Raw genomic sequence first — 22,070 nt, 5'->3', positions numbered from 1 at the left:
TTTACCAATGAATATTTTATTAGATCAAGGATTTCTAGTGTCAAACCCTGATATCTGGATGGAATTGCTCGTGGAATTGTCTTGGAGATGATTAATGGATTAGTCAGACCACCACCTCCTCTCCACAGGCACTTTGTTCCCTTCCTTTCCATTATGGTTAATTGAATTTTATCCAAATTTTTAAATGCATGGTAATTTTTTTTTAGCATTTTAATGTTTAAATGGTATGATAATTGTTTGACTGTAAGCTGCCTAAGGTCGCCTTGGCAAAATGTGTGGCAAAGAATCCTAATAATAAATAAACAAGCAACAAACAAGCAAACCGATAGCTACTAAACACAACTTCTCAAAATACAACAAAAATAATAAAAACTCATTAAGATGAAAAAAAAAATTCTGGAGATATTACTTACCCCAAGTGGTAACACTGGCAGAGATGTTCATTTGCCAAAAAGGTTGTTGACAATAATTTTCCTGAATTAATGTCATCACTACACGGATTGATGGGACAAAGTATCTGTTTAAAAGTACTGTTCTAATAAAAAAAAAACTGTTTCCAAATCTGAAAGTATTTTCCCAGGACTACAGTGCACATTTTCAAGCGAAAGACAGGATTGATCATTTTTACTAATGGAGCTTTGGACTAGAGAAGCAGACTGAGCCAAGAGGCTCCAAAAGATAGCAGAAAGCTATATTATACAGAACAATTTTGATTTTTTAAAAAGAAGAGTTATTTAAGGACTTTAATGCTTCAATAAATAATATTTTATTGCATATGGCTATTAAGGATAGCAGCCAAGATCAGTAAAGACTAAAGACTAAATTTTAGTTCCATGTTTTCTCTTCCCCAGCAGCATCACTGATTATTTCTATGTACATAGTGTGCATTGGAAGACACAGCAAGATAAATTAAGTGTTTTGCCTTAGCTCAATGCCAAGAAATATATTTACTATATCAATGTCCAGAAACAATTATATTTCTAAAAAGAAAACAATGCTTTTAACTGTTAATGTTACATAGCAAAAAATATTTAAAATTTAAGGTAAAATCAGGCAGAATGTACAAAGACCCAATATACATAGCAAAGTGTTAGCAAATTTAACATTTATACATTTTGGTTTCATATTGTAAACTAGATTAAGAATGTAACTATTTGCATATGCCTTTGTGAAATGTAAAGTATTGACAATGTCAGTATATATTCAAGCTCGTTTATTTTAGAAACTAACTAAATTGACTATTATGGTATTAGGAACTGACTTTTCCCCCAAAGTCATTCAGATGCAGTGCTCCATTACTTGAGGACATTATACCCAGCTATCTTCATTAATTTAATTTATGACATTCCCCCCCAATGTAATGCTTTCAAGATTTTTGGATCACAATCTCAAAACCTAAGCCAGCACAGGCATTAATCAGGAATATTAGAAATTGCAGACAAAAATTTCTGCAGTAATGTGGGCTACTTATTATTTTTACATGATAATATTTCATTCAGATGCATCATTTTACAGAGCCCTCTGTCCCAATGCTCAGCATGAAAGCAGGAGAATTTTGAATTATCCTGAGCAACAGTTCAGTAAAGATAGAAAGTACTGCTTCTGGTGACATTGTGTTCATTGCTTAAACACAGACAATGTTCAAAGAAAAACTTATGGTTGCTCTTAGTAATGATAACAATACATTTTAAAAAAGTCTCTTCAATCAAAAATGGATCAGAAGCAACACGCGGAGGACCCTCAAAGCTCTGAAGATATGTAAAAATAGCAGCCATGACACTGTTATTTTCAAAATACTGAATATGTATGTTCTTATGAATTATCATTAGGAGACTGACTGAAAATTTTGCCCTCTCCCCAAATATTATGTGTTTTTAAAATGAAAATTGTTATTTCTTGTTGAAGAAAAATATTCAGGTTTACTGAATAATATGTAGAATTTTGTACAAAAGTTTGCCATCTTTTTGACATGTATTAATCTTCATTTCTAAATTTTAGTTGCAAGAAAATAAGCTAATACCAAGAATAGCTGATAAACATAAGCATACAAATAGGATAAAAGATCTCTGGTCTGCAGAACTTTTAAAAGAAACTATCAAACAAATGTGTCAGAGGTATAGAGTGACATCCCAATACAGTTTAATGGTACCATGTTTTGCTACTTCCGTAGCAGATCTCATATTTACCAGAAATATAGTGATAAAAATCTAATCTCTCAAGTTTCATCTTGGCTTTAAGTTTTTCAGGTCCTATTTGGGGTTTGCATGTAAGTAAACAAAGCAGCCAGACAGTAGCAGGGTCCTTGATAGATTCGGTAAGGCTGACAACTGTACTATGCCACTGAGAGAAAGGAAATGTCAGCCATCCTAAACCACAATACAAATCCAGTTTGACTTTTAACTGAGGTAGTGCTGTAGAGGTTTGAAAATATGCTAGTAAACACCAAATTTTACGTTTGTAGCATGTGCAAGCAGAACCTCTCAACATGCTGAAGTTAAGTACAGTTCATTGGTACTGAAAAGGCAATGATCACAATCCACCAGCCGAGGTCCAATTTCCTAAAAGATATCACGCTGAGCACAATTTATGCAAACAGCGGCATAGTGTTGCAAAAGATCCTGATAAATGAGACAGGTTGCTTCTTCTCCAGTAATAATGAAGAAATGTTCTGAAAGCTACATGAAGTAGGGAGAAAAATGGATCTTATAGCAGCTTAAATCTAAAATGATGACAGTTTTACCAAGTATAAGGGTGAAACTGGTTTCTTCATTCTAGAAAGGGGAAAAAAACAAATCAGTAAGTTCTAATCAAAAGTAACCACATGAACAGAGTATCCTTATGTACTAATTTACAGTTTTTCCCCAATTACTGATTAATGTAGGCATGTCTATCCTCCTAATTGCTGACTTCTAAGTTCTAAGTAACCTTAGGAATTCAGAGCTGCTCCAGAAATATTAGCTGCTACAGAATATGCTGCACATCTAACATTATCTTAACATTACACTACGTTTCCCTTCAATAGTATCACTGCCACAATTTTCCTCCTAGAACCAGGAAGAGGAGATCAGAAGAAAAACTATCCACATCTTCTACTAAAGCTAGAATAAACATAAATGAGCAATAATTTCAGGGAACACAAAAGACTCTTCTCTGAATTATCTGGTTTCTTTACTACATGCTATTTGGAAAAAAGAAAGTATAGATTTATGGTGCCCTTTTCCTCTCCTTCACAGCTTTCTTCTTGTTTTACTTAGTATAGTCTTTTATTATAGGTTCAAAGGCCAATTTAATAAATGTCCAAGAGAGGTAATAAAACAATAACCCAAGCAAAACTGGAGACTCAAGCTCATATATACACTATTATGATATTCAGGGACTAGATCTCACTCATTCCATTTCTACAGTTTGTAACAAAATTATGAGTATTAAGACACTCAATGATGCATATTGGTGCTCTACAATACATTAGGAATAATTTAGAAAATATACTTGGAATGTGTAGGAAGAAAGTTGCATCTTTCAGCAACTCTTTAAAACAGCCATATAATTTCTCAGCTGTCACCAAAGCATCAGTCAGCTCTAATGATCAACCTATCAACAGGCTGACTCAGAGCACCACTTATCCCATGGATATCAAGAGCATTCAGGAAGAGCAAGCAGCAAACAGATTGATAACACAACCATGAGCAAAAGGCTAGACTGAATGAGGTTATTTTCACAATATTTTATATGTTTTTTTCTGTATTAAAACTACATGCTGTGAAGACTCTAGTGGTTGACTAGACATCCTGCTAACCAGTTTAATTTACTAACCTCCATTCCTTAAGATAGTATAAAATACGCCAGCACAAATCTACTTTGTCAAAATAACCAGATTGTGATGCAGCGTTAACAAAAATGGAGAATGGTGCTGTTTTAGTAATTGTAGGGCAAGCTAAGGTGCAGTGATTGGTGGATTTTTTTGCTAATGGCAAAATATCCTCCTCCTAATATCCTCCTCCTAATTTAGGCTGAGGCTGGGACTTGGGAAGGAGGCTCATCTGGAGGAGGAATTCCAGGAAAACAGGAGAGGCTCTCTTTCTTCCTAGATATCCTGTCTTGTGTATGGGGTTCTAGGGAAAAGCAGTATCTATTCTCTCCTCTAAGATTCTCCAAATGATTTTCCCATACCATATGAGTAGAAAGAGGCTGAGCAAAGAGTCCTGGTTCAGCAAGTGCCATCACCATATGACCTGTTGTAGGAAGTCAAGGAAATGACTTTGGATAAAGAATTGAGATACTGTTAGAGAAACACCAGGTGCAGAGGATATGTGCAGTCCAAAAAGGCAGAAGAGAATTACAAAGAAACTCAGATTAGCCCTCCTCTCACTCCTCTGGCTGGAAGAGGGAGAGAAGGGAAGACATGGGCAGACTGGCAAAAATCTGTCATGGGCAGACTTGCAAGATTCTAACATTGCAGCCTTTCTTATAAAATATAATTCTGGTTTCCAGTGGAGATTGCTTCCCAATCTGATCTATCTGGAAAAGCTGACACCTGCCTGCACATTGTGAGGAGAATCCAGCAGATGCCCCATATGGTGTGATGGCTGATTGTGTGTGTGGTGGGGGTGGTCATATCTATTAATCCCTGGTTTTGCTGATAATTATGCTGGCCACTTTTGCATGATGATGGCTCAGATGATTATTTGCAAAGTTATGGGAAGTTTCTGCTGGTTCAACCATTATTGGATCTGCTGACATGTAGGCAGTAGAAGGGGGGCGGAAGTGTGCCCACCTGCCAAAGGGCCAGCAGGAGAGGGAGATCTCCCCCCCTTCCCCCATATAACTAGCCCAGTTACTGCCATGGCTTTGGCCAAGAGAAGATGAAAAAAACTCAAATTCTGATTCAGCTATGGTTTTGGCTCTGGTTTGGAGATGAAACTGTTCTGTAGCATTCTCTTTGATGTCTCCAACATGACATAAAGTCATTTATGAGTATTTAAAGGCTTTGGTCATTTAGGAATCTATTTTATCATAGCATTTTTTAAAACTTCTGGCACTTTTCAATGTTACTAATCCAGTTACCTATGTGCTGTATATATTGTCAAAATCCATAGACAAACAAGGCATAAGTGACCACTATATAGTTCTTCCATTTTCAATGCAACATTTTACTTATATTCACAGATTTAACCATAGATTCTTTAAAAGGGTACACATTTTCTTGCCAGTTATGAAACAAGAAGCAATTTTTCTTTTTATTGGTTTTTTTTAAGTATCATTAAATAAATGGTCATAGGTTGAGAACTATCTGTGCACACCTATTTGCTATGCTCTTAGTTGACAAAGATTTTTAGATATTAAGATATTTGTTTTATTTTTCATTCCTCCATAGATCTTTGACTCTTTTAAATGACAAATACACAGCTGTTAGTCACTTAGAAGTGACTAAAAACAGCACAGCATTGTACAGATTAGGACTGATGAATACTAGGTGAATGCATTGCCTCAGTGTCTTGCTTATCTTGTAAAATATACTTGACCTTATTTGGTTCAGCAAGTTCAAAGAATAAACTTGAACAGTAGCAAGTTTATAAACTTGAATAAACTTGAACAGGAGCAGCAAGCACTGTTGAATCTAGGAGGGCATTTGGAGGAGCAAAGAAACATGCAGCTGGGGAAAAGGCAAACACACCCAAACTTGATGTTACTTTATATACTTTCACGATCATGGTTACTTGTTTTTTATTTGTTAAACATTTTGTGATAGACAAAAGTTAATTTCTGTGATACACACCAAACTTGCAATTCCTTCTATTGATTGTTACAGTTATTCTGTTAAATGATAGTATTTTCCTTACGTTTAGCTTATTATTATTTGGGATGGGTATAATTTTAAAGGTAACATCAATAGATCACACTGAAAGTGTATTTTGTATTCACTATTCCAGGTTTCCATAACAAACAATTCAAATTTATAGACTTGTTATTGTATGGCTTTGTTTGAAACTTGCAACAAAAATGCATACCACTGCACATAAAAATAATGTAACTATTCCATAATAATTAATCACACTGAATTTATCAAAGTATCAGGAATTACATGAACTTCACATTTGGGAGGGAACCAAAATAATTATCATATATCCCTTGGCTAATAAATGTACATTCAATGCATAACAGTGGATACTTGAGGCCCATTTTTCTCAACATCTGAATCTATTGGGTTTGTCTTTTTTTTAAGAGCCAAAGAAGAGGACTTTTGAGCAATCCTTATTATGTTTTTTTGATATATATTTTTGGGGTTTGTTTCACATCTCTTGTATTATATATGGTGTACATATTGTCCATTCATAGTACCTGATATGCTCCTTTTTCTCTTATGCTTTTTTAGTAAAATAAATAAAAATAGTGCTACCATTCCATAACAGAGTAGAGCAATAAGAATTCCCCAATGGGAGAAAACATGCAAGAGAAAGAATAAAAGCATGAAGATCTCTATAGCAAAATAAAAAGATACATGGGCAAAAATGTCAATAGCACAATTTTATTTATCTTTACTCTGAACCTAGTCAGCCAAGCTAACTAGGCTCATCTCAAAAATCAAAGCAGAATAAAACCTGGTCCATTAAAGACTAGGGTATCTAAACTGCAAAAATCTAGACTTCTAATTCAGCAGCAAAGTGTATGGTATGATATGATAGTCCTAGATTAGTATTCGGGTAAGAGTTTTCTCCTGAAGATACCGCAGATGCAGCGGATTAGATTGAAAAAGTTGAAAAAACATCCTGGGAGAAGGAAGTGCCAAATGAGTTCTGTTCTGCTGCCAAGAAAACTTCATGGTCATGTTTATGAAATCACCAGGAATCCAGCCCCACTGTCAGGAGACTTTGCCTACCTACTCTGAACGACATCCTTTTTCAGTAGGAATTAGTCAATTGGAGCATCAACATGTTACTGGACTAAGAAAAGCACTAACTGAGACTCACATATTTAAATCTGGAATACTTTCATATAACCTTAAGCTAGCATCTTCACAGCAATTTAGCAAAACATTTTAAGTAAATAGGCAAAGCATTGTGATTTTGTACTTTCTTTGGCTCTAATGGCTCTTTCAAAAACTCAGTTATTGATAGGGAAGCAGGAGTAAGTTTGCAAACTCACCTTTCACTAAAGATGCTTTTTTCAGATGCTGGGCCAGAACACTTATATTGGCATAAGTACTGTTGATATTTCCATGGAGAGGATACCTGTCTTTATGCTCGACTTGGTCTCCAACTGCAAGATCACTTCCATCCAATGCATCAACAGCTATGTAGTTGAGACCATTCTGGAAGCCAGCTGATGTTTCCCGGCACATGGGGCTGCTGTTCTGTTCCTCTCCCCCCAAACCTTCATTTTTCCTGAGGGACACATTTTCTACAGAGGCTGAATTCTGCCGCTTAGGGTTGTGTGCAAAGGAAGGAGAAACAGGAGTCACCATGGTAGTAGATAAGAAAGTTTCTGAGCTGTGCCTTCGACGCCCCTGAGGATCAGCACGAATGACTTTGGCTCCACGATTGGGATCAAAAGGAGGACCAGCAAAGACAAAAGCCTCCACCTCAGGAAGGGTAAGTTGCTTCAGTCCAGGGCCAGTCACACAAACACTTTCTGGCTTGTGTGAGATGGGTTGTGGTGGTGCTGTGGCAGTGTTAAAAATCATCTCTGCGTAGTCACCAGCTTCAGAAGTCGGGCTGGAAAGACAAGCCATCTGCATTCCAACCTTTAAATAATGCTTGTCTAGCTTCCCAGGGTTAGGACAAGATCCTGGCATAAGTATATCTTCCAAGCGCCCTAGAGAGATGGCATTTGTCTGTGGACCATCAAAGTTGAGGTTCATATAACTGGAAATCCTTGAGCCATTATGCCCACCTAAGCCAGGGTTAAGCAGAGAAGATAAACCATTACTGGTTGGCGTCAGTGAGTAGCCAATATCAACGTAATCTCCACTGGAATTCTGAGGTTCCTTTAGAAGAGTCTGTTCATTCATGATGGGTAGAAAAAGCCCCAGAGAAGGATGACTGGGCTGGGTATTACCTGTCTTTTGGCTGAAAGAGGTCTCAGTTTGATTGTGTTGCATGGATAAATGCACCGCAGTATTGTTGCATGGTGCAAGAAAGAATTTCCCTTTGGGAGTGTAATTCTGTCTGCCTGTTGGAGAGTTCATAAGCACGTACTGGTCACTGTCCTTTCTCTCACCATGGGAATCTGACTGCTGTTGGCATGCATGCAATAGGCTACCCAAGTAACCAGCCTGTTTTCCAAGCCTCAGGGCACTGAAATGGTCAGTGCAGAGCATAGGTGAGTCTGAAGCAGAAGGTCCATGCAAAGGGGGCAAAAGCAAAGGGGACATACTGATGTAGTCATCGCTGGCCAATCTTTCTTCTGGACTCTGTCCAGGTAGTCTAGTTCTGGTACCCCACATATGCATGTAACCACAATCATCTGGAGAACTTTCCCTGTTGATTTTGTAGGAGTAAGACTGTGCAATCTGCTGTGGGGCTGATACACTGGTGGGGTGCATAGACATATAGCCATCAGAATCAGTCTCCAATGACACAACAGATGATATGCTGGGACTCATGGGCATATAGCCATCCTCCTTAGGCACAGTGCAACCTAAGTGTGACCTATCACTGCTGATGCCATTACACCCAATGTCTACCTGACAATAATCCTTGGGATAAGGAGTATAGGTTGTCTTTGGTGAATATCCCGCTCTTGAAAAGGTGGCTTGCATGAGTGTATACTCATCAAGGGAGGCAGAGGAAACTGGAGGAGGCAAGGAGCCTTGGTGTGCTGGTGTTGTCAAAGAGTAAGTGCGCTTCCTGGGAACCTTGTCCTCTCCACAAAGATATTGCTGGTGGCGAAGGGGTTCCCGCTCCATAGCAATGTAACCATCCAAATGCCACCCAGGAGGCGTCTCAGGTGTGTTGCTATGATGGCTTGTTGCTGAAGATGAGAACGGCAGTAGGTCTCCAGCTGGACTGGAACCTAATTCCTCGAAAGTCATGAAGCCAGCTAGGTCACTGGGGGAACCAGAGGCAGAAGCACTGCAACTAGATAAGCGTTGTGAGGCCAAGTTTGGCTCAGTGGTCAGCTTTGGTCCCAGGGGGGAAGAATGCCCTAAAGCTAGGGAACCACCAGAGTGGATCGGTGCTTGCCCTCCTAGTGGGCTAGGGCCCCCTCTTATTCCAAGGCTATGTGGGATTTGCCCCGTTTCGGGGCTCAGGGGGCTGCCAGACAGCGAGTCAGCCCTAATTCCATCACTCTCGCTGGCCGTCCGCACCCGGCTGCCGTGGCTGCTGCTACTGCTACTGCTGCTGCTGCTGCTCCCTGCTACAGTCAAGATGTCAGTGCGCGATCGGCGGAGGAGGCCAGTCTGGCTCGGGGGCAGAGGCGCCAGCGGGTGATGGGCGTGATGGCGGCGGCCGGGAACTGAGATGGGCCGGCTGCACATAGACGATAATCCCCCGCCGCCCACATTCACGGCGACTGTGGTGGCGCCTCCGGACGAGGAGGACGAGGACTGGCTCTTGCTCCGCGGACGGAACTCCACGAGCTCCCGCAGCGCCTTCATGGCCTCCAGGATGGTCTCGTGGATGTTCTGCGCCACCACCGAGTCGTCGGCTTGCATCCAGAGCTCGCCGGGCCCTGTCGAGGCCGAGCGCCCGAGCTCCATGAAGAAAAAGCTGTCCGAGTGCCCGCATCGGCGGATGTTCATAAGCTGCAGCGTCACGCAAGGCCGATCGCAGTTGAGCCGCACCAGTCCGACTGTGCGCGCCGCCAGGCACAGGCGGTGCACGCCCGTGAGGTTGCGGCTCTGCCCGAGTCCCTTCGGCTTCAGCGTCACCTGCCACACCTCGCGGTAGGCGGCGGACGCAGGGGGCCTGCAGCTTGGTTGCCCGTAGCTGAAGTCCTCGCAAGAGGCCAAGTGGGACGGATGCCGAGGAGAGCCCTGTGCCGCGGCCTGGCTCTCGTGGAGCAGCTCCGTGATCGCTTGGTACCAGGCCTCCTGCTCTGGCTCGCTTTCAGCCGCCAAGGCGAAGTACTCGTCGCGCGTGTAGAGGGCGATGAGGTGCTTGTGCTTGGCGTCGGCTCGCTTGTGGATATTGAGGCAGGCGTCGAGGGCAATGGTCCGCTTGGGAGCCGTGGACTTACTCCGCCACTTCTTCTCACTCTCGTAGTACTCCAGTCGGGCGGGCTGCTGCGGCGCCGCCTCCTCCCCCGCTGCCGCCCCGCCACCGGGGGCGCGAAGCACGAAGAAGCGCTTGTGGCCATGCTTCTGCTTGCGAAGGTAGCCGCACTTGCGCACGCCCGGCGGTGGCGGCTGCTGCTCCTGTTGTTGTTGCTGGTTGTGGTTGTTGTTGTTGTTGTTGTTGAGATTGGGGCCAGCCGAGGAACTGCTGGGCGATTCTGGTGCGGGGGAGGTCGCCATCCCCCAGGATGGGACGGTGTTTCAAGGAGGGCGAGCCCCGAGTTTCCGCGGCGCACGGCACCTGTCCCTGGTATCTTCTGGGTCTGCTCTTACCCTCAGCTCGCGCTCCTTCGCCTCTGTCCGCCCGAGGCTACTGCGCAAGCTCCGTCAGTTTCAGCACCACGGACGCAGCGAGTTACTTCTCGCACTTTGCTCGTCCCCGCGAAGAGCAAAACAACACGTGAACTGCCGGTTACCCAGCAGTTACCTAGACGCTCACGCACACGGAGGGATGGGGTTGCGGGGAGATGCCGCCTCTGGCCTTTCATCCCACCGCGCTCCACATTGGGTGCCACACCACGTAAAAGGCAGCTTGCTTCACCAATAGCGTGGAAGACAGAAGCTTCCCCCTCGAGGGCTCTAGGGTATTATTGGATTGGAGGCTGGCGTCTTTTTCCTGCCACGCCTATCAGTCCCTCCTATTTTTTTCCATACCTGTCTCTGCAACAGTATTTCCGTGCAAAGCACCTCCTGCGCAGTGAGCTGCGATTTCTGTCCTCGGGAAACTGCTTTGATGGTCCTAGCTCCAAGGGCGCTCCGAAGTCCTAAAATCTAGATTATTTATTTTACAGTTTTAGACAGAGCTGCATGTGCACGCGCATACATACTAGAATGTGAATTACAGCATCATGTGAAAGCTCTTCAGAGGACTGGAGTATTACGGCCGAGCGGTACTATGGGGGAAAGAGAAGAGCAATTTGACATTTTCTGCCCTTGTGATGAGGAGGTGGATGCAGTAGGTTTGAAAGGATTAAGGTAGGAGAAAACGGAAGCTGAAAAAGGAAACAGGCATTTTATACACATCTTCTCTTGCACTGAAACTTGTCACTTACTTCAACTGTTCCTCCTGGGACTTGTTCCATCTGGATGCTGTCTTCTGTCTTCAGTGTCATTCTGAACACATGGCATTAACAACTGGTTGCAAAATTTCAGAATCCCCCCCTTTTCTTTAATTTGGTGGTTGAATTGCATTGCTGGTTCATGGCAATTAAACTTATTATTACTACCAAGCAAGAATTATTTCATCTTGGGGGAAATCATTAACAACAAGAAAAAGTGCACACAAAGATGTGTGTGTGTGTGTGTGTGTGTGTGGTATGTATATCTATATACTTTCAATAGATACATATATATTTGTGCCTGCTGGTCAGCATTGACTCCTGTTGAGTCCCGTAGTTTTCTTGTCAGGGTTTTTAAAAATGGTTTGCCATTGTCTCCTTGCTAGGGCTGAGAGACAGAATGATTGGCTAATAGTAAACAAGCTGGCTTCATGCTTAAGGCAGGATTCCTGGATTCTAGCCTGATGCCTTAACCAGTATACCAAAATGGCTCTATTAAAATATAACAACAAAAAATTGCCAAGACTATTGGGCTGCTAAATGACAGAACATAAAAAATATGCTAGGTAGTGCCTACACAGTTAATATTTGCTTTCATCTTTGTTGGGGAGGATATATGATCTAGGCTTATGCCTGAAATAGTTTTTTTCAGGAAGAGAATCAAAGTAACTGAAAAACATTAGTCATATAATATGAAGTTATATGCCTACTTCCAAATTAAAAATAAGGAAATCCTGAGATTGGGATTTCGGGAAGGACTAAAGGACATTTTGTGTCACCTAAAGTTCATGACAATATGTCAGCATTGAATCCTTGAGATACTTGATGGCAAATATGCCAGTTTTGAATACTGGGAGTGGTTCTTTTTAATTTGCTTATAAGAGATTCAAAGTTAGGATCCAAAATAAGATGCCAAGTTCAGTAATGTTATCATAAAGGGACTGTTGAAGAGCTCCAAAAAGTTCCATTCACATTGGTTGAAAGGACCAAAAAAGGGAAAAAACAAATGTAGCTCATTGTAAGCAAGTATTTAGTTGACAGAGATTTATCCCCCCAAATCCAAACTTCACTGATATATTAATAGAATGAGAGATGAAAAAAAAGGATCAGGAAAGGGATCTTGGGATCATCACAAATCAATGAAAAGTTGAACCTCCTAGTATGTGGTTGCTGTAAAGTAAGGCAGATTCTATATTTGGACCATTGGAAGGGGAACTGTAGATAAAACAGGACTGCCTTATATAAATCAAGAGTGAGACCACGCATGGCATACTATCTATAGTTCTGGTACCAAATTGAAAAAAGAAAAGACAGAATTATTTAAACAGTGTAAAAAAAGCACAACCACCCCTCAAGATTAAGTGGTAAAAGCAGTTGTCCCCTCAGAAAATCATGATTTGAGGTATATATTATAAAGTATGGTATGAGCAGTGTGGTGACCTAGAAGTTAAGATGCTCACTTCCCATTTGGAAGGTTGAGAGTCCAATCCTAGGTAGCAGCAGATGTTTTTCTCTTAGGGCATAAAGAAAGAATATCTGCTGCAAACTTCACATAGGCATCAGAAAGGGCATCCAGCTAGTAAATGCTCAGCTGCATCCAGTTGCTCTGTCTCTAACCTGAATTAAGGGACTACAGGGTTGTAAATACAAATATTATATACCATATTTTTGGAGTATAAGATGTACCTTCCCCCCCCCCTAAAAGAGGGTGAAAATTTGGGTGGTCTTATACACCGAATGTAACCCCACCCACCCACCAGCCTCTACCATTTGGCCTCTGCCTCCCAGGAATTTACCTCTTTGCAGCAAACCGGGGCTTGAGGAGGCTTCAATAAGCTATAGCAATCCCTGCAGCCTCTAAACAGCTGATGATCTGGAGCAATTGGAAGTGTGTTTGCTCCACATGGCAAATTGCTGGGAGGCAGATTTTTTTTCTTGTGCTAATTAGGCTGTTTGCTGCAAGGAGGTAAGTCAACAACTATAAATGCCTATAGAATGTTCAAATTGTTACACTTTTTTAAAAAAAGACTGCTTTATTATTGTTCTAGACAACTTGACAAAGTGAAGAGGCTTTTTAAAATAAATGCTTGATCTGAGGAGGCCCAGTGCTATTGTTTTCAAAAGTGCTATTCTTTTAAATAGCAGAGAATAACTATACTTCCAGAAAGCACATTTTAACAGCATCTGTACAAGTATAGTCTGAAATATAACACTACAAACAGTGTATATTGTCTGTACTGTTTGTTGCAAGGAGGCAAATTGCTGGGAGGCAGAGATAGAGGCAGATATTTTTCCCTTGTTTTCCTCACCAAAAGCTAGGTGTGTCTTATACTTCGGAGTGTCTTATACCCCAGAAATATGGTATACATAGTGTAAAAAGTAGGTAAGTTTTCTCTTGTCCTAGTTTTTGATATAATCCATTGATATTACGGTAATATGCGGCAGTGCAGGACTGCAAAAGCAAAAGCCTTTTTTACATATGCTTGAGAAGTTTAGCATATACCACGAGCTTTCCGAGCATCAAATGTGAAGGCTCCTAATTTAGGTGATTTAAAAAAAGAATTTATAATGTCACTCTTCATAGATTGTCTTCTTCACATAATTTAAAACCAAAGATCTTCCACTGAAAGAGGAAAGAAATGTGTAGTATTTCTAATTTGAAAGATCCAGTGCTGATGCAATGAATAAAATGCTAGGCTAGGCCAGGGTGGGGTGTGTGTCAGAGGTTGTATGCCCCCGGTTTGCACCAGTTCATGCAAACTGGCAGTGGCGCCGCCATGAGGCTCCACCCACCCAACCTGATATCATCATGGACCTTCTGGCATGCACAGGTTATGCACATGCCCAGACATGCGCACTCTCACTACTGAACCGGTAGTGAAGAGAATAGGATATCATTTCTGGTGTGTATGTGAATTCCAGGGAGATCCAGACTGTGCCACAAAATGTCACTAATGGATAAAAATGAGGCAGTTACTCCCTTGTCAGCCCAATCTATCTCACAGGATTGTTATCAGAATATGATGAAGATAGATCCTATGGTTTTTTTTTAGATTTAAAAATTCGTAATTTTTATTTTAATAGTAAAATGAAGTAATATTTCAATCCCACCCACCAGTATGATCCAAATTCAGGAATCATGAGGTAAGGTTAAAACTTTGTAGGTCAATATGGCAGATCATGTAACTCTAAAGCTGTGGAATAAAAGTCTAGCTGAGAATTGATGAGGACTTTACATTTTCCAGTGGAAGAGAGGGAGTGGTCACGTGTGGGTATTCTCAAAGCCTGTTTGGTCCAAAGACTGAGAGCAAACTTCTTAAATACTGCTGCCTTTCATTCCTGCCCAGTTTCTTCTCAGTCTTTTGGTTCAAGCACTGTTTGAGAATTGCTGTCTAGGTAGGAAAGTTTATTTATTCAATCTGCTCTAGTATTTGACTGAATTGGACACTTTAAAAGCTCTTAAATTCTAAATTGCTGCTGCGGCCCAAAGGGACAGTCCTTCTCCCTCAGGCGGGCGGGCAGGGCCCTGTGGGGCGTCCATCCTCCCCTCTGCGGGCCCGGAGCCCTATCCCTATCCCCGGGGCTGCAGGGGTGCCATGCTCCTGTTGCAGTTGCAGGTGAGGTCATTTCCCCATTGTAGCGCCTAGCTCTGCAACACTTCCGGACCTCAGTGGAGGGCCGTCACGTGCTTCTCCTGATGGACAATGTGGCTATCAAGGCCCACATAAATCGTCAGGGGGGGACTCACTCTCGGGCTCTCTGGCTGGAGGCCCTGAAGCTCGGCGCCTGGGCGGAGAGGCACCTGTCATCTTTGGTGTCGGAATACATCTCTGGTCTATCCAACCATCAGGCGGACTGGCTGAGTCAGGTGACCCTATACAATGGCAAGTGGCAACTCCACCCATCCTTGTTTCGGGGGATGTGTCAGAGGTTTGGCATCCCTCTGGTGGACAAATGCACAGCTGCCTTGATATTTCACCCGGTTTCTGTCCCGGGCTGCGGAGAGCACAGATGCTCTCCGGAGCAGGTGGCCTCCTGGCCTACTCTATGCCTTCCCTCCCATTCCCCTCATTCCAGTGGACCCTCAGAAAGGTGGTAGTGGAGAGGGCCCTAGTCATCGTTGTGGCTCCTTATTGGCCCAGGAGGCCCTGGTTCACAGATCTAGTCCAGCTGTCAGTGGCTTCTCTGTGGAGGATTCCACAGGAGGAGGTGGTCTTGTGCCAGGGGGTCCTGATTCACCCGGAGCCCCAGTGGCTCCATCTGACCATCTGGCTCTTGAACGGCGGCTCCTGAGGAAGGCTAACTTGTCCTCCGGAGTCATATGTACCATCGAGGCTTCTAGGTGCCCATCGATGACTCGGATTTACAACTCCACCTGGCTGCTTTTGTTAGGTGGTGCTCCCCTCTTGGCATTTCTCCAGCCAGGGCCACTATTCCCAACGTCTTGGACTTTCTGCAGAAAGGTCTGGACAATGGGCTGTCACACAACACCCTATGGCATCAGGTGGCAGCTCTGTCTTCGGTCTTGGGAGGTGTAGGGTCTTCCTCCCTCTCTCATGTTCCCCTGATCAAGCAATTTCTTAAGGGAGTGGCTAATCTCAGGCCTCCTCCTATCCATAGGTTCCCTAAGTCAGATCTGCCCCTGGTTCTCAGGGCATTGATGGGGCCCCATTCGAGCCTCTCCGGTACGTTCATCTGAGATTCTTATCCCTTAAGGTGGTCTTTCTGGTGGCAATTACCTCGGCCCGGCGTATTTCCCCTTGGAGTATCCTCTTATTGTTTTTCCCTCCCTGGGACTAAGCTTGGGTATGTCCCACACGTGACCACACCCTCTCTTCCACTGGAAAAAGAACGTTGGTCTTACCTGAACATGTCTTTTCAGGGGAAGAGAGGGAGTGGTCACAACCCGCCCTGATTAAGTTGTTGGGGCCAAGGGGAGGTTCCCGGGGTTTTGTTGTTGTTGTTGTTGTTTTGTTTCAGTTCGGTGTTTCGCCTTCAAGGAAACTGGGCAGGAATGGAAGGCAGCAGTATTTAAGAAGTTTGCTCTCAGTCTTTGGACCAATCAGGCTTTGAGAATACTCACACGTGACGACTCCCTCTCTTCCCTTGAAAAGACACGTTCAGGTAAGACCAATGTTCTTTTTTGTTTAAAAGTTGTCCTGCTCCTTATAAGGCTTGGCCCTTTCAATTTAAGTAAATCCTCTCCATACTTTTGGGGAGAGGAAAATGCTGCAGAGAAAGATATCCCAAAATATTGATATCAACAGAGCAAAAGAGCTGTTGAATCACTTACAGATAGAAACACAAAGGAGAAAAGTGCTCAAGTTGGGATCTGGTTACATAATCCTAGGCAGCATGGTATCACGACATACTGTTCTAAGTTAAGGTACCACAAAGTGTTCACTCTTGTGCCTTTTAATGCCTTCCTTTCAGGAACATTGTTAATATGAGACATTGCCCATGTGGTGTGCATAAACAGCCTTTAAAAAATGCTCCTTTTGGGACATCCATAGTGCTATGATAGTGTCCTACTTTAAATATTTCCAGGTGCTCTGGATGATTTCGATGTATGCCATCTACCATACTTGCAGATGCACTCTGAAGTTTGGTGGCGAGTGTATTTGACTTGGTTTTGGCAACTTGCTTTGCACATATATTGTATTTTAGCACATTTACTGTATTTTTTCCTGGGTTTTTATGCCTTACAAGTTTACATATGAAATAGTATAAAAATCATGTCAGAATGTTAATTGAATTTGAAAAATATAATTAAGAGGTGGTTTGGAATCAAAGTAATTTAATTCCGGACGTACCGGAGGAAAAATTATAGTCTGGAGAATATCCAAGCGTATGTCTCTATTATGAGTGGAATAAAAGTAACATTTTAACATTTAAGTCTGAGCATGAATAAAACATAATGGATGAGTGTCTGCTATCAGAACAATCCGCTTGAGTCTGCTAGATATCACTTTTTACTAAAACATGCAGATGCTGAAAGAATTTATGACACTAATTAAGTAATGTGCCTCGTGAACTATGCTACACCTCAAATCATGGAGACAAACATTATTACAATGAATGGTGGAAGTATATTAAGTTAAAGCCAACTGTGATAGCAATAATCACTGAGTGAGTTAAAAAGTAACAATAAGTAGGGCAACAAAAATGTCCTGCAATAAGCAGCATTACCCCAATGCTTTGACCGATTATGTGCCATTAGGTCAGTATTGACTCTTGGCAAGTATATAGGCAGATGTTGTCGAAGACAAAGTGTCCCCAATCCAGTCTTTCAGATGTTTCAGTTGTATATCCATCACCATTAAAACTGAGTCCATCTACCTTGCTGCTGGTCATCTTTTTTTTTTCTTCCATCTTTTCCAGCATTGTAGACTTTTGTCAGGAAAATCACTTATAAAGCCCTTCATGGTATTGGACCTGGGTACTTGAGAGACTGCCTGCTGCCAATCACCTCCGCTAGACCGATTAGATCCCACAGATTAGGCCTCCTCCGAATTCCATCCGCCGGCCAGTGTCGACTGGCGACTACCCGGAGGAGAGCCTTCTCTGTGGCTGCTCCGACCCTTTGGAACGAACTCCCCGTGGAGATTCGAACCCTCACCACCCTCCAGGCCTTCCGCAAAGCTGTAAAACCTGGCTGTTCCCACAGGCCTGGGGCTAAAGAGCTGTTGCCCCCGTCTGGAATGGTATGATTGTTGTGTTTTTAAATTATGTATTGTTATGTATCGTTTATTTTTTTGTCTGTACCCCCCCCCCCTTCCCTGATTTGATTTGTTAGCCGCCCTGAGTCCCCTTTGGGGGAAAAGGGCAGCATATAAATATAATAAATGAAATGAAATGAAAATATTTTGGAAATTAGATGGATGCTCAGAGAATAAAATTGAAATTTAGGATGTGTGCAGTCTGAATGGAGACTGGAAGTGATGCTTGCTGTTGGAATTAAAAAAAAATGTTTGGAATAAAACAAGTATCACATTTCACATTTGATAATTTAGTTTAATGTCAGCATTAGAAAATGACATCTGCTGCAATAATAGCCAGGAAATAGACTTTATAACTTTGAAGATTTCAGTAACTTCTCCCATTTCTAAGAACACAATTAAAGGATTGTGCTGGATCTGACCAAAGGCTTAAGTAGTTTGCTATGATGTTCAAGGTTCTGGACTAAAAAAAAAAAAAAGGAAGGCTGTGAGTTTAGTCCTTCCTTAGACATGAAAAATGATTAGATGATCGTGATCCATTCATTCACTCTCAATTCAACCCACCCGCTGGATTGTTCTTCTGTAGGCAAGAGGATGCAGTAGTTCTTTGTTTGTTGTCCCAAATTGTACAGATAAAGCAGAATACAAATCTAATAAATTTCCCTTCCTTCAGTGGCCAATTTGAAGAAAACTTTCCTAATTGTATCAGTAATTGATACTGAGAAATAACAGTATTTGCCAAGCACAGCAACTTGTTAATCCTGAACCAAAGTTTCCTGCATTTGTCTAGAATTAATATATTAAGCTAGGATGTAATATGGATTAATAATGTATGGTTTGGTATATGAAGGGATTCAGCCATTGTCTTAGCATTTTGTGTGAAGTAAGTTGTAATTGTCAGACTGCAGGAACTGACAATGACATTCCCAGCAATGGAGTTGCTTATGAATATTTTCCTTTATTGTTCTTCACTATAGACAGAATCTTGCCAGACTAAAGCAACTATTTGTGTAACTAATACTTTCGGAATAGCAAGGTGTGGCTGTTTTAATCCTCTTCCTGCCAACCAAATTTTCCAAGTCTGCTACCTTTTTGCCCTCTGGAAAGCAGCCTCTCCCTCCTGGGAATCCAAACTACTTATCATCCAAATCAGTAGACATAAGATCTGCTTGGATATAAATTAATATAATTAGCTCTTAATATGCTGCGTGGACACATCAGATATACAATCTAATCAACCTTTAATATACAATACTGTAAATCTATCCTGTTTCTGATAGTGAAATACTCTCTGTAGTTTAAGTATTAGCATACCTCCTTCAAGGACCCTCAATTTAAATCAAGAGAAAATGGTATGAGGCGAGAAATAACTGGTCAGGAAAAAATAAAAGGAGAAACATGGTCAATAAGTTTAGAAGATAGCCAACCTTTCCTAAGCAAAGGCTTATACATTTTTCAGGAGGGATATCTGGAACCCTTAATATCACCTTCCCCTATTCAGAGACACTTACCAACTGCAAGACATGAGTGAAGGATATGGAATATCCATGTTTTCTTATTTCAATTTCTCACTATTCAGATTAATTGGATGATTTCTGGGAGTTTTCTGATCAATTTGGAGCCCTGGTTTGGAGCTAGTAGCAGAGCACTGAGCAAACCAGTATTATCAGGCACTTAGCAAAGGCGAGGACAAAACGTACGTAGATTGTAGAAATAGTTATCTGCTCAGCAAACTGCTGGAAGGTGCTAATTTTTTATTACTGAGAAAGAGTGCTACTGAAAACATATAGACACCCAACATGCTAGCAACAGATATAATATCACCATGTAACAATGTGGAAAGCCTGGGAAATGTGCCATGTGCTGTAAATCAGCAGATGAAGACTATCTAGCAAAATGTCTTGCATAGAATCCGAAAGAGGTGGAGAATCTGTATACAGAGAAACTACAAATACTTGTTTCTTGTAGAGCATCTCATTTTGAGGAGCAAATACAGTGAATATTGCATGCATTGGAATTGCGGAAAGCAAATGTGCCGACTTCAGTCTGATGGCATTAACTGTTCTCTTAACTATGATTGGGAAGCTGCAATTATTTAAAAGCAATTTCTTCAGCTGTATTTCATGGAAGAGGGCAAAAAGATAGCAAAAATGCTTTTATATAATAATGCCATTTTCCAACTTTCCTTTACCTTGTATTTCTACATTTTTTCACATATTAGCTATTCACAAAATACCTTTATTAAAGAGCTGAAGCTTTGTTTCAAATCGTAAGCTGGTCCCACTTCCAAATGTTGCTATTAACTATAAACATTTAATATTGATGCCAGAAAATTAAAATAGCTGTATGTATGGAGAGGCAAATAGAACCTATAAACGAAGATTTTAGTTGTATGAAACTATGATTTTATAGAGACTGTATCTGTAGTATTCAGAAAGACAGCAAACTTATGAAGAAATTTTTTATTGTAGACCATGTTACATTGGAAAGAAGTACAAATAGAAACAAGTGAACACACCAGCTTATCATTAAATGTTCTATGTTCTATATGACCGCCTGCTATTCACCTCCCAACGACCAATAAGATCGCACAGGTTGGGCCTCCTCTGGGTGCCGTCGACCGGACAATGCTGGCTGGCGGCCCCCCAGGGGAGGGCTTCTCTGTTGCTGCACCAGCCCTGTGGAACGATCTACCTGCAGAGATCCGGACCCTTACCACTCTCCCGGCCTTCCGTAAAGCGACCAAGACCTGGCTGTTCCGGCAGGCCTGGGGCTGTTGATTAATATCCAGCCACACTTGATTGAATGGATGAAGTATTAATTTTAATAATTGTATCTTTTTTAAATCTTTTAAATGTTTTTATTTTTGCTGTGAGCCGCCCAGAGTCCCAATGGGAGTGGGCGGCATACAAATTTTATTAAACTAAACTAAACTAAACTATGTAATGCATATGACTCTTAATCTTCCCCTTTCTGCCCTATTTCTAATTGTGCTAATTTGAAAGCAAAGACCAGATTGATTGTTTAAAGTCGTCTCTGACTGATTAAAACAATTTGACATTATAGAGCCAAAGAAGGCTGGAGGGGGGAAAGGGGGTGGGGAGTACTGGTTCCATGAATTTCAGAGTTGCTCCCAACCATTGCAGGGCTGAATACAGCTCCTATGGTTTTTCTGCAATTCTGAATTTTTATGAACATTCAGTGTAGTATTTCAAGAATAAAACTGAAAGAAAAAATAGAGCAAGTGCAGATTTTCATAACTAGGAAACCTCTATTTTATTATTGGCAAATGTTCATTTATGGCACATTTTAAATTTGGAAAAGAGGAGAAAAAATAGTTTACAGATAGACCCAGCATTATTTAGACACTGTTTGCTTATTGCTTTTAAAGAAGATTCCAAAACATGTTAAATACTGGCAACTACCTGATAAAGACAATTATCTGCTACTGTAGTTAGTAGCAAGTTAACAAAAGAGAAACAGTGAGCAAAAGATAAGTAAAGTCATGAAAAGTATGAGGGCGAAATATTGCTATTTTACTCCAACAGTAGAGAATATGTGTCACTTAGGATTGAACTGTTGGGTTCTTGATATACTCTGAGCTTATTTCCCTGCAGATATTTCCTGCACTCATATTACCTTACCTGATAGTAAAATGTCTGCAGAAATAAAATATTTTAGAAAGATAAAACTGTTCTTAGCCTACAATACAGATTATAAATTCCCCAAATCCAGATAAGGAATGTCCATAAACTTATTTTGCTTTCATTCTAGTGCTCCAGTTGACCGATTTATGCCTTGCCAATATATTTTTTCTGTTTGTGCTAAATTACAAAGAATGCCAAGATTACTAGAAAATGGATGCAGATAACTGCAATTTGCATGAAAAGACATAACCTTATTTTTTATAATACCAGCTAAGATGCCTAGTTTATCCAAGAATGTATCTTTTTTATATAAAGGTGAAGCAATTCTGTTACTCATAATAAACTGATAAGTTTTCATTTGATTTTCTGA

General features: G+C 41.3%; 1 protein-coding gene across 1 annotated transcript; it reads right to left on the bottom strand.

Moving 5' to 3' along the window:
- Positions 1-750: 750 nt before the first annotated feature.
- On the bottom strand, positions 751-12,053 carry LOC148045575 (insulin receptor substrate 2-like). The gene is made up of 2 exons (XM_087716633.1): positions 7,144-12,053; positions 751-2,771 (listed from the first exon to the last, which is right to left on the bottom strand). The coding sequence occupies exons 1-2, from the start codon at positions 10,454-10,456 to the stop codon at positions 2,767-2,769; spliced, it is 3,318 nt and encodes a 1,105-aa protein (XP_087572759.1). The 5' UTR covers positions 10,457-12,053; the 3' UTR covers positions 751-2,766.
- Positions 12,054-22,070: the final 10,017 nt, after the last annotated feature.

This window comes from Thamnophis sirtalis, unplaced genomic scaffold (assembly GCF_051295495.1).
Source record: "Thamnophis sirtalis isolate CommonGarterSnake01/CBP01778 unplaced genomic scaffold, rThaSir2_p1.2 scaffold_5, whole genome shotgun sequence".
Lineage (NCBI taxonomy): Eukaryota > Metazoa > Chordata > Lepidosauria > Squamata > Natricidae > Thamnophis > Thamnophis sirtalis.
The sequence above is the reverse complement of the archived record's forward strand: the minus strand, read 5'-3'. Positions and strand labels throughout refer to the sequence as shown.